A 13,441-nucleotide genomic window follows, 5' to 3' on the forward strand; every position below is an offset into this window, starting at 1 on the left:
ATTAACTGAAATATTAGGATACACCCTTTATTATACCATTGATTAGCCTCACAGCCTTTGGCTAAATATCCCAGGCAGTCTTGGAAGGTGCAGCCAAATGAGTGATTCAACTGGCAAAAATTCAGATGCAAGATGAGTGGTTTGCCAAAGGATGCAAAACAAGTTTCAGAGCAGGCAGATGGCTGGAGGGCAGGACTTCAGCAGGTACATTCACATCGACAATCCTGATGAGGTTGTTTGTTAGTATTCAAGCAGCTACAAAGTTCTCTTCAGCACAGCAAGAGGAAAGGGACCAAATCCAGGAAGAGTTCAGATTGTAGCACTCAGCAAAGCCCAAAGGGAGTTCAGAGAAGGGTTATATGAGCCATCCGGGGGACAAAGGGGCCAACTTCAGACAAATGATTCAAGAAGTCAAGTATTTCAGATTGGCCAGGCAAGGACTAAGGGAGGGATCTACTGCAACAAGATTTGAATCACACTTTATAACAAAGTTCCACTAACAGTTGATTTGGAAGAGACTTATGCAATTAACAGAAGTTTGTAAGCATCCAGTAGTATAAGTTACAAGCAGCTTATTGCTCAGTCAGATTTCTGAACTCTCAGTTAACCATTTTATACCATTTACAGATTTTTACAAATGGAAAAATACTATAAAGTGTGACTGTCATGCTTAAGAACATAAGCCTGAATAAAGGACACAGGAATTACCCAAACAAAATGGTTTTCAAAGCAGGGACCCCTCATACTAAGTAAAATCTCCTTGCTAGGCATCATTGCATAACATCCCTGAAGCAACAATTGCTCATGTGGAAGAGTCACATCAGTAAAGTTATTTTAATGAAATTTAGCAGCCAGAAGCAAGAAGGCGCCTGTGGCATGTGACCAGTCAGCACTCAACAGCAGACCTAGGGAATCAATTATTTAGGGCACTGTATAGAGGTGGAATTAGTTCCAGTGAAATGACTGTAAGGACTGGTTCCAGCGAGGGGGTGGGGGGGAAGATTAGATCAATTATCAGTAAAAATTTCTATTAGGCAACCAGTCCCCAAAACTATACCCATCAGTGGGAGGTCTGCCTGATAAATGGAAAAGTGCTCTGGGCATAGTCCTGAACCATCCATCACTGCCAAATAAACCCAGTGGATCTTTTTTACAATATCATCTCTTGCACTACCAAGAGAAAACTGAGCTAATCTGAATAGTCTTGACTCCTTGTGATGAGCATACCCTTCTGAGGCCAGAATTAATGAGATGGGTGATACGGGTTTCTTTTCTGGGCTTTAAATTTCACAGATGAATCTACTGTGTTACCAGTACTGGAGTAGTCCTTCAGCAGAAGGAATTAAGAGCACAGGAGAAGGTGTTTTAATTATCTAACAGAGAACAACTCTAGGCAGGACAAACTGGGCAACATCAACTCCATGGTTAGGAAGAGTGCAAGGCAATTAGCCCAAAGACTTCAACAGAAACAGGCAGAACTTCTCAGGTTGTTCTGAATAGCATCGTCCTGGCTTCTAATGCTAAGGCGTATTTTAGCTTTGGTGCAGGATAAGAAAGGATATGAGTATTCCTCCTCTGTGTGTAACAGAAGCCTGGTAAGAAGCACTATGACATTATTAACTACAGATTCTGGCATTCAGTGCTGATGCAATAAAAAAAAAAAAGACTTATAGAAACTACAGAGGCACATGTCCTCATTACTACTGCCTGGCCTTCTCCTCTGGGGCACCAGCAAGACTTCATCATCCCTAAAGATAAGTTTTCATGCTATAAGAGCAGACTAACCATACTGGACAGCAATCCAGTTAAGGCAGGTTTTGTACTCTATTAGCTAATTGCTATGCTGACTTTTAAATGAAAACAGAGCATCTTTTCAGTGGCCACAAATAAATCTGTGACCTCAAAACAAGATGCAGCAGCTGATAAGAGCAGCTGTTTCAAAGATAATTAAAAATCTGTCAGCATCAGAAACAGAGGATGCAGGAAAGGCACTGCATCTAAAGCAAACTTTATCTTTTTCTCCTGTACTAGAGTACCCTCTTAAGGTAGTCTCCAGACATATAATAGGTTAATCCTGCTAGTCCCCTTCAGAGAAGCCAGCATCTACCTAGAAAGCCTCTAGTCTTACATGGTCAACCTTTTGCTGATAGTCTTCATCCTTGAAGGGTCAGGAAGGAAAAAGAGAGAAAGAAGTTAAAAGGAAGCACTATGGAAGCCTGCACAAAACAGCCTGAAGATTGACATTTATGACTGTCCTGCAGCACATGCTTTGCAAACTTATTCATTTGAACAAAGCACAAAGTTGATTCCACCATTACAAGATTTTATATCCAGTCATTTATGCAGATGCCAACTGCAGTAGTTAAAGAAAAAAAAACAAAAACCAAACGTGAGCAAGAAGAGAACAGACTTGGTTCCTTCTCCCTATAGCATGATAAAATTCAAATGATTCAGGTGTGTAGGATCCTAGAAAGATTCATATGGAGAGTCAAGACAGCCATGCCAGAGACCAGAATTGATGCTGGAGCAGTCCTACTAGGGGTTATACACTGTAGCAGGCTACAGCCCTTTTTTCAGAAGCTACTGTTTCTCAGGGCAACCTCAGATTCTCCCCTGAGAGCACAAGCTGTAGCAGTTAGCTTAAGACAGCTGCCATCAGTGTTAGCTTCAGCAAACGACCTTTAGCTAACACTATAAGGGAGCAGCTTGGTTGTGGGATAGATAAGTAACTCAAGAAAATCAACCTGTTAATCACTGTGAAAGTTGCAAACTGGTTGAGAACCTTTTAGATGAGCAGACTGTCAGCACCAGCAGTTGCAACAACCAATGCAGTTAGGCACCAAATGCAAGGAGGTAATTAAGAACCCAATAATCTCTATGCTATTCTAGAAATCACAGTCTTCAGAACCACCCAGGAGGAGAATTTAGAGTATCCTAGATTGACCTATGACCCTACACCAGGAGTATGCATAGGATGGCTGGAAACACTCCACTAACCCACCTGACTTTTCTTCTGGATTAAATCATCTCTCCTGTGGAACATGGAAGCCATGTGATTCATAAGTGGCATATATCTCTCATGGAAGTGGTTTGGTATCTGAGTTCATTTTGTGTCTTTGCTGTCATCTGGTCTTATGATCTTACTACAACAAGAGCAGAGGGGGGCTACACACAGATTAGAGCAGCTGGGGTACAAAGGTGTCCTTACCAACGAGTAGCACAAATGAACACAGATTTGCCCAACTGGTAGAAATCTGTTGGAAGCATGCATCTGTCAGCCAGGGGCCTGCTTGTTCCCACAGCCAAAAGCAGAAAGGCTTCTGTGGGGTCCAACATGACCTAAGCATCTCTGGATGTACAGAGCTCAAGAGGTGCAAGACTTGCACTAGCATGGAAGAAAATCCAGCTGGGCAACACATGTTGGAAAAGCATTTAAATAAACACTTCTTGGAGCAATCTTTCACGTGGGTCTCACCCTCAGCAATACTTTTTTTATTATTATTATTATTCTTTACTCATTTGGGCTTGGTATTAGAGTCCTATTAAAACAAAGCCTGGATGTCAGCCTAAAGAATCACTGCCAGGAGTGTTTGTAAACTGGGTGGTGGAAGTCCAGACAGTTGCTTTGCAAAATTCACCTGTGGGAACATCCTTCCAACATGCAGCAGAGGTGGCCCAAGTTTTTGTCTGTCTACAGGGATCCGTGCTGAATAAGGTATTTTTTACAGCAAGAAATGCTTTTTAACTATCACCCAAGGACCACAACTACATAAGCAAGTTTACAAATACCAGCTAGGACAACAAGAGAAAAAAACATAGTTTCAGAAGTGAAAGCACAAAGCCTTTCCCCACGCTGTGGTGAAATGTGGCAGAGAGCCAGCAGGGAGCTTGATTTTTGGGCAAACCCTGATATAAAGTCATTCTGTCCTACCTGTGTGGAAATACTCTCAAAATAGAGAAAACCTTCATCCTTTAGGCTGGCCATTGCCTAGTAAAGCAGTCTCTATTCAAAGGATCTACAGAGTGCTGCCAGAGACACACTGGCAAAATCATACTGAGACTGCAAGAGGCAGAAACCAGGGAACTCTTGAACAAGGTCCCAGGGGAAGCACTTCACTGTAGGATAAAGAAAATAGACCATGGAAGTAGGATAACATTAAAATATTTTTGCATACAGATTTCTTACAGGACAGCAAATAGTTCACTCTTGTTGAGAGAAGAAACAGAAAAGGAAAAATCTGCTGATACATTTTAAAAAGGCTTTTCCACTCAGCTTTCCAAATCAATCTCATCAAGAGCTCCAAACCTGGCCAAACAACTTCTTCTGATGGATGTCATCAAGGCTGTTGGGTACAGTGATGTTAGAGCCAGGAAAAAGGTTTGACTTTTATTTTGTAAAAGTGTCCAGAAGTCCTGTTAGTATGGGATAGCAAAGATTTTCAACAGATCTCATTATATGATCTGTCCCTCTCATTATACAAATAACATGACTAGCTTGAGTTTCTCCTATTCTGTCAGAAACTTGATAGCACCAAGATGAGTATATGTACCACATCAAGCCAGGGGATGGGAAAGGCCTCTCAACGGAAAAAGAGATACATTACCCCTCTGAAATGAATGTTTGAAATGCAGAGTTCTGGCATGCAGCAAGCAGATTTATCTCTAGGAATTCCCACTTACAGCATATTCCCCTGGGTGCCCAAGAAGTGTCTGCTGAATTGCCAAGGAGCTCTGAAGGCAGGAACTCACACAGGCTTTGCTGCAGGAGGGTGCCAACTGCACCAATTACAGCAAAGAATCATGTTTTATCTTGCCTGGTGAAATAACACATAGCTGCAGTGTTGTTTGCTAGTACTTGTACTTCTGAAAAGGCAGGAATGTTCTGCATGTCACATGGGCAGAGTGTGAGCTCTGTGACCTTTCATGAGCCCCTTGAGGAGGTCTACATTTGAAGATAATGCAGGTACTTCCACACAGAATGGGAATTAGGAAGTAGATTTGGGCAGAGGAGTTACAGTTTTGCTGCTGTAGTTAAGAATATTCTTGTGGGAGATACATACACACATCAGGCACTGAAAAAACACTAAGATATCACACTGTTTTCATAGAGCTTGGGAGAAGTATATTAGGCTACAACGCACAAGACATTGCAACTATGCCCTGGGGCAGGAGGTTTTAACACACATTTGTTGTACAGAGCAGCACACAGTTTGGAGTCTCTTTTGGAAGAGAGAGGCCAGGCCAAGCAGAGATCAGCAGTAACCTGATAAGATCTATGCTTCCAAGTCAGATGATTTGCCTATTGACTTCAAAACAAAGATCTTTTTAATTACAATAATTGTCCGCCCTCTAAGTGAATTTCCTTGTAATAAGCCCAGATGTTGAAACATGGATAGACAGGTACTTTTTGCTTTCTTCAAGCAAGCTGCTCTGACTGGAAAACACTTCCTGGATGCTTCTCAGTGTCATGAAAAGACCCAAACAATAGCAGAAATGGTATGTTCATACCAGAAATGTTAGATGGGTGGAAACTGGGTTGATTGGCATGGAATTAAAAAAAAAAAAAATTTAAAAAGAGTCAAGGTGAATTAAACTAGTTTTAAATCTCTGAGGAACCTCTGAGGAAGGCAAAATCACTAACCTGAATGTGAAATTGCATATGAGGGTGTAAATATGGCAAAGGTTTAAGACAAACCCCTTTACCTTCAAAAATCAGTAAGAATAAAACCTTCTATGCTGAGATTAATTACACAGCACCTAATCCACTACTGCCAGTTCCAGAAAAAAAAAAAAGACTTTTTTTTTAATCTTACATTTCTTTTGGGAAGATTTCTTATAAAGGGTTCAAGATGTCTAGATGGCTGAATGGGACATCCATTGTAACCCCACCACTTAACAGCAAGATAAGGCCAAGCTTCCAGAAAAGTAAAAGATGATTGCCAATCTAGGGTGAAGGAAAAAACAATTATTAGTTCTGTTAAATACTCACTTTGGTAACAAATATGGTCAAGTATAAAAAGCCTCCAATTTTGGAGCAAAGGAAAAGGCTGAGGATTATTTACAGTGGATTTTGTCTTTCTTCCAGTACCTCCAAGGTTCTTGATTAACACAAACATTTAGCAACAGAGACTTGTCTGAAGGGAGACTATTGACATCTTCCTGGTGGTTAAGATCCAGTACTAACATACTTGAATGCTGTAAGGCATGGAAGTCCTCACCCTTCTGCTGCTGAAAAGCTCACTGCTTTGCTTTCAAAGCAAATATATATATATACATATATATATATACATTCTATATATTTCTTAGTCTTCTTCAAGACTGGCCCAAGTCCTGGAGCCCCTATGATCTCTTCCCGGCTATTGAAATGGTTGTAATGCGAGCAATAAGCACAAGCAAACTACAGGAAGTTACAGTCCATCAGCTGTACCTCCACATAATGCTCTGGTCTCTTTAAAACCAGAGAATCAGACCATGAACTAGGATGGCCAGTTCCAGCAAGAGAACAATCTGACAGCGAGCCACCCTAATGTGGAGGTCAGCTAATGATTACACCCCCTTAAACCACCAGCTGGTTTCCCTAAGACTTTTTTTACCTATGAGGTCAACAGTTCTAGTTCTTAAATTCAATCTTCTGCACATTCCCTCACAGAATTCATCCTGAATGCCTATAGCATATCCAAGGGGAGAATCCCTAGGTGGAAAGTGATTCTCCATTATGCCTATCAAAAGAAAAGACCATACTTTCTCCAGAAAAAATGTCCGCTCTATGAGGTGTTAGTGCAAGCTAAGCTGTAATAATGCTATTTTCAACAGCATCACAGGGTCTCAAAGGAAAAATCCCCCCACAACCATTTTGGCACAGATGTATGGGACAGAGCTACTCAGTGTAATAGGAAAGTTTTGTCACTGCACAGGAAATCGGGGAGTAAGCAGTCACTCCAAGACAGAAGGTCCCAGGGTTCTGAGCAGAGTAGCTTGAAGCAGAGTTGGTGCCAGGGTGACCAGCAGGGCAAAATGGGTTTCCAGTTTAAAGAAGCCAAGAACATGTTATGCTGGAGACCACTGACTGGCACTGCAAAATGGGAAGCATCAACTCATTTAAACAAATATCACTGGCAACAAAGTGGAAGGCGGATGACATTTTTGTCCATCTGGTATGTGTCAGGGAGCAAAACTGGTATGTCATTTCTTGAGAGCTGCTCCTTCTAGCAGGAGATGTCTGTGGAGAAGCCATGCTAACATCCAACAGCAAGCTTCCAGGAAGAATTTCAGCATTCTGCAACGCTAAGCAAAAAAAATCAATTGAAACAGTTCAGATCTTTTTCTGGATACTTGAGGATGTTTACTCACTCCCCTGACAAAGAGGGGTTCCTGACCCCCTTCTACCATTTGAAGGTGTACTAATAGAACAGCCTCTGAACCAACTTTTCCTCCAAAGACAAGTGGGAGCCGAGTTTGAATATTATTACCCAAAAGGAAAAGTCTCAGATGCTGCAAAGCTGGCTCCTAGCATGACCTTTGTAGTCATGCACAGAGAAAATGAAAAAGCACATCACAAACTTGATAGAAACCATGTCAGATGTACTCTGGCTCTAGCAAAGCAAAGCACAAAAGTAAGGCATCTGTTTATCTGTCTTGCGTCCAAAGATGGTGGCAAAACTGGTCACAAAATGATGTGCCTGCTCATATTTTAAATCTAGAAATTAAAGTATCAGGAAGATATGCATGTACAGAAGGGAGAAGCCCCAAGTCCTGTATGATACTACTCTCCATACTTGACATGTAAGAAACCATAGCCCTAGATAGGACCCTGCGTGGAAACTACTATACAAAGGGCAACATCAGGAAAGGGACAAGGCAGGCACATGAGTCCCAAATCTAAGGACAAAATTCAAAGGGCAAAGCACACCATGCAGGAAGGAATCTCAGAAGAAATTAATAATTGTCCACTGGAGACAACAGCAGGACAACAGACAAGCCCTCCTGACAGGACACCCACCTCTCCAAGAGAAGCAGACTGGGAATTCTTCCTGCTGAGATTTTCACCTGCAAAGAGGTCTTGGCGGGCTCGACGGCCCATCTTTAGTACCTGTAGTGCAGGGGGAAACACGAAGGAGCAGCGGACACACAGTTTTTGACAAAAGGCGTTTCACTGCAAGGAGCGGAACGCAAGGCATGGCTCTGCCGTGGCGCCACGCCCCGCAGCGAGGCGCGGTGCCCTCGCAGTGCAGAGGCTTCACTTGCCGCAGGTGTGAGCCCCGCAGCCGCCTCCCGGCCCGCCCAGCCGCGCTGCTCGGCCCCACCGCCGGCCGCTCGGCTCTGCTCGGTTCGGCCCTTCCGCTGCACGGCGCCCCACGGCAGCCGTGTCGCCCACCCCGCACCCCCCTCCGGGCCACGACCGGACCGCGGTCCAAGGCCCCGGAGCCCCCGCTCGGAGAGGCTGGGCCCGCCCCGGGCCCGCTCACCCCGGCGACGCCGCCCCTGCGCGGCGCCTCCGCTCGCTCCGGCTCAGCCTCCATCCGCCGCCGCCGGTGCTTCCGGCGGACAGCCCGCCCCGCCGCCCCGGCAACCGCGGGCACGGCCCCGCCGGGCTCGGCCGGCAGCCCCGCACCGCCCGGCAACCCGCCCCCGCGGGCTGGGCCGAGCACTCGGCGCCTGGCAGCCACAGAATCATCCACCCCCGCAGCAGTCCTAGAACCTTGGCCTGACTAAGGGGGACACCAGTGCTGCAACACCTCATGCGGGTTCTCAGCCCTTTCTAATTCCACTTGCGGTGTGGCAGGCCAGGAACAGTCTGACGCTCTTCCTTCTCCAGCTTTTTGCCGAAGACACTTTTTAAGTTCCCATTAAGGCTGATAAATCCTAGCCTTACACATCTGTCTCCTGATCGAGGTTTTTGCCAAAGTCTCCTGATGCTCTTCCCAATTCTCCCTGGCTCTCTAACACAGCTTTCCAGATGGGGCAGCCGGTCCCCAGAGCCCACGGTGGAGGCAGTGCCAAGGATCAAATGTAAGCACAACGATCATTACACACATGCATCTCAGCCGTGACTTGTGCAGAGATTTCCACTGAGCTGTATAAAACGACCCGTTTCTTGGCTTGACAGATGTACAGATTAATTGTAAATAAATCTGGTTTTAGCTCCACATGTTTAACAAACCTTCAGTTTTCCAGTACTTTGTCCCTTTGCCTATATTTCATTCGGCAATCTCACATTCCTCACAATTTTCACCCATCCTCATTAGCCTAAATAATTTCTTCTGCTGCTACAGTAAAGAACTGTACCACCACAAACTACACTGCTAACGCTTTGCCATGATGAAAATTGACTCCATGAGTCTAAACTTTTAAGCCTCCCAGGAATATCTTTTACTAAAGGCACTAGATTTCACTCTATACCTGCTAAGCTTTTGTAAAAGCTCATGGTTTGGCTGAGGAACTTTAAGTCATCTAAGTAAATTGTATCAAATAATTCTCCTTTTTTCCATTCCTACTGACATGTTGAAGTAGTTGTGCTGTGATGATCTAAGGATTAAGTGAAATAAGATTTGTGGGCAGAGGTAATAACTTTTTATTAAACCAACTGATACAGCTGGAAAAGAAAACATAAAATAAGGGTTTCTGTGCCTGAAAGTTTGTGTGTTTTTTCCAGCTGTATCAATTGGCCTATAAAAGATATTATCTCCCTTTACAAATCTTGACATGTTCAAGGTATTCAGTAAGTGAGACATGATTTTCCTTTTTTGAAGCCAAGCTCACTGGGCTTTATGAAATTACGATCTTCCATATACTTTGTTCTTCTCTTTTAATTACAGATTCAAGCATTCATGAGGTAGAGAAGGTAGTTTGCACCTAGCCCCATGCTTCACCACCAGGGCCATGGGAATATGGTCCTACATTTCTCAATTCTCCCCAGCTCCTCCAAACATCTGCTGCAACAACACAGCTACACAGATGCCAGGAGACAGAGGGGACTGTAGCTCTAGGGTTACAATACACTTACAGCTGACCTTCTTGATCAGAAAAAGAGCACCCCAAGAGGAGCATGATAGCATCCAGAGCAATGTCTGCTAAAACAGGAAGGCATCCCTGGGGCAGGAATCCTTGGGTAGGAGTACATTGCCAGCTGTGCTCCTGTTGGCATCAGTGCTTGGCACCAATCAACAGTGGATGGGAACTGTCACCATCAGTTTATCATCCTACTGTAAAACTTCCATACCTTCTCTCTGTGTGTTCTCACAGGCAGCTCCTCACAGCACTGACTCCTTTTCTCTTTCTTCTGCACAGCCAGCTGACTCCTTCCTATCCCTAGTAGCACATACTAACCCTTAGTGTCCCTTGCACGACCGCCTAATCCCTGCTTCTCACAGCACAGCCAACAAACTCCTCTCGAGTAGCTAATCCACTCTTCTATAGCACCCATCCTTATTGGACACAGCTGTGACCTCTTAAGGGCAGGGCTGTTCCTACTCTTTGTAATTAGCACAGCTGCAACTCCTCAGGGGCGAGATTGCCTTCAGCACTATCTCTATTCTCTTACAATCCATCCTCCCACATCCTCCCACACAGGTAGCTGGCAGGGTCATCCTCCCAGAGCCAGAGTAGAGGGATACCATCCTGGACAGACAGATCATGAAGCAGCATGACCAGTGCATTCACTTCTTTGGAACTGCCCTCCACCTCCAAGCTTCTCCTCCCAATTCCCCTGGGTCCCCATCCCAGACAGTACACCTGTACTTCCCATATTCCCCCAAGATACTCTGTGCTGCTTGCTGCCTACCCCAGGGAGAGAAGTCTCAGGCCAGCTGAGGGAGGGTGAAGTCCATGTGCAGGAAAGAAAACATGTAAAGACTTGGGCAACTGAGCTTTGCCTCAGAATTTTGACTCCTGACTTCAGAGATTCTCAGTGAGAGGGAAGAGCAGATGTGCAGAAAGAATGAAACCTAAAAATCAGTCCTACTTTTAATCCCTCTGGATTCCACTTATTGGAATGGGGTTTGTCACCTACCCCTGAAAGTTTTGCCTGCTTGGGAAGGGCAACAGGAGGAAAAGAGCTTTTATTCATCATTTCATGTTGTCGCCAAAGTGTTTGCTTGTCTTAAGTGTTTGGGTTGCATTTTCTGAACAGTTTAATTCTCCTCTGTCTTACAGGTGACACCACAGGCAGCATTTGACCCTTGGCCTAGATCGGCTCCACTTAACCAACTGAGAAGGAGCCAGGGAGCAGGACAAATGTCTGGTGCTGCTGTGGTTGTCCAAAGCTATTTTCAGTGCATGCTTTCTGTCCAGTTCAGGTCTGTGGTGCCAGGGTTTCTCTTTCCCAGTGTACAGTTTCAGGTGTATTCTCAGCTCTCAGTCTGCCTTACTTGTTTGGTTTTGCCCTCACTGTAAATCACACTGCTGCCACCCCCTCTAAGCTGAACAGCAAGTAAGAACTCTGCAAGCATTCCTTTCACGGACAAGTTCTCACATCTAAGCATGGACTCTCTCCATCTGGTTTCAGCACAAACCTATCACACAGAATAGGACTAACAGAGCTCCCCACTAGTGCTGTTTACTGTTGATTTCTCCTTGACTGGCAGACATATGAATAGAGCTTGTGTCTGGTACTCCTATCCATGAGAAATTCTAGGAAGGCAATCACACTTGAGCCCTCCCATATGCTTCTGGTCCTAGACCCCCTTTAAAGCAAGGGCACACACATGTAGTTAAAGCTACAGCTATGGTGGAAAGCCCACATGGTTGCACAATGACCACCTTATTCAGCGTGGCCAAAGGTTTTCTAAAGCAGGTCTTTGACAGCAGTAGGATTTATGGGATGCAGTGCAATTCCAGTAGCAACAAGTGACACAGCACAGTGCTTTTTCCCTCACCCAATCTTCACATCAGGCAGGCAGCCAGACTCCCGATTTTGATATGGGCCAATTCATTAAGACATTAAGCTTCCAGTGAAGCACTGGAAGTGCTCACTGAGTGAAACACTCAGCAAAGACTGCTGCTGTATCCTGCTCCACACTAGCAGCATACTGGCAGCTCCAAGCATCTCAGTTTAATTTTTCTGCAGGTTTTTTTTTCCTCCATGTACCTTCTAAGGGGTTTTGGAGGAGGGAAACAACTGCAAATATTTTTTATTCCTGTAGGCTCCAGAACAAAATCCCCTGACAATTGCAAAGCTTCAAACAAGATATCCCTCCCTCTGGAAGGTGAAAGGGGCTTTGACAGGCAGCAAAGGCCCACACATTTGCCTGTCTTGATTGCCATGAGAACAGATGTTATTTGTGTTACATCAGCCCCAGCTCAGACTGTCAAGCCCCAGCCAGAGTTGCCAAGTGTGAAATATTTCCTATGATACACGTTCAGTAGCCCTGTCAGGCTCTCCCTCAGCCTAGCTGGATTCCAGTATGTAAAAGATGTGCAACCTGTTAATGACTGCTGCTCACAGCCACCTGCATTGCTTCCAGTGCATGTCAGACCACGGGGCTTCCCCACCTCTTTTCAACCCACAGAGCAACACTTGGAGCAGAAAGTCAGTGACCCAATACTGGAACCAGCAGGGACACGTACATCCTTCTCCACTATTACTTCCAAGCAGTAAGCTCCCACTGTCAGCTTGTAACAGAAAAGTCTGATCTCAGCCATTAGCAACATAACCTTGCATTTTGTACTATTGTATTTCATCCCATTTCTCCTGTATTAGCCTTCAAAATTGCCTACCCCCTCCTACAGGATATCCCAGTCCTCCCCTGTATCAACAATGCCTCCAGTTTTGGATAAGCAGCCAATTTCATTAGCACATCCATTTTTGCGTGCCAAGATCATTAATAAAACCTGGGCCCAGGACCAGCCTCTGGGAGACTCTCGTAATTTCTTATATTTTCTGTACTTATCTCCATCTTAACTAATAAGTCACTATGCGGCACTGTAGCAAATGGGTTACTGGAGTCTAAAGCAATCAGTCTGACTGCATTTAGTGTGGCCTCCAACCTGGCAGCAAGGTAGAGGAGATCCCAGTGTGGAAAAGCATCCAAAATTCATTTCAGAAGTACCTGGGGAGCTCTAGAAACATCCATCCCAACCTACATAATAATATTCCATGGATACTTAATGTCAACAGTGATAATTTGCATCTTACTTCAAGTTAAAATTTGCCTAACATCATCTTGGAGCTACTAGATCTTGTTACATTTTGTCACTCCATCAAAGAACTCTTAATTCCTCTTCCCCAAGCAAAGCACAAGCAAACAGTGAGCAGTTCACCCTTACATCTCCTCAGAGCTGCACAAAATGGCTCACAGTGCATCCAGCACCCCCAGCTGCCCCGTGGACTTCCTGTCAACCTGTTCCACACTCCATGTCTTGGATGAGTCACTGTCCTCTGAGCTTGCAGTGCTCTCCCAGCCCAAGGCCCCTGAACATGCAGGTGAGGGAAGGCTCCCTGCAG

At 44.8% G+C, this 13,441-nt stretch overlaps 1 protein-coding gene across 3 annotated transcripts in view; it reads right to left on the reverse strand.

Moving 5' to 3' along the window:
* IFT43 (intraflagellar transport 43) overlaps positions 1-9,100 on the reverse strand; it is a 43,111-nt gene extending 34,011 nt beyond the window's left edge. Inside the window, exons 1-2 of one of the 3 annotated variants that reach the window (XM_053981068.1) lie at positions 8,466-8,588; positions 8,000-8,089 (exon numbers count right to left, since the gene is read on the reverse strand). In XM_053981068.1, the coding sequence (XP_053837043.1) occupies positions 8,000-8,089; positions 8,466-8,519 (144 nt within the window). In that variant the 5' untranslated portion in view covers positions 8,520-8,588. Of the gene's footprint in view, positions 1-7,999; positions 8,090-8,465 lie in introns of all 3 variants that reach the window. The other 2 variants (XM_053981066.1, XM_053981067.1) reach the window with 2 other exon arrangements.
* Positions 9,101-13,441: the final 4,341 nt, after the last annotated feature.

The sequence above is a fragment of the Vidua macroura genome, chromosome 6 (assembly GCF_024509145.1).
Source record: "Vidua macroura isolate BioBank_ID:100142 chromosome 6, ASM2450914v1, whole genome shotgun sequence".
Lineage (NCBI taxonomy): Eukaryota > Metazoa > Chordata > Aves > Passeriformes > Viduidae > Vidua > Vidua macroura.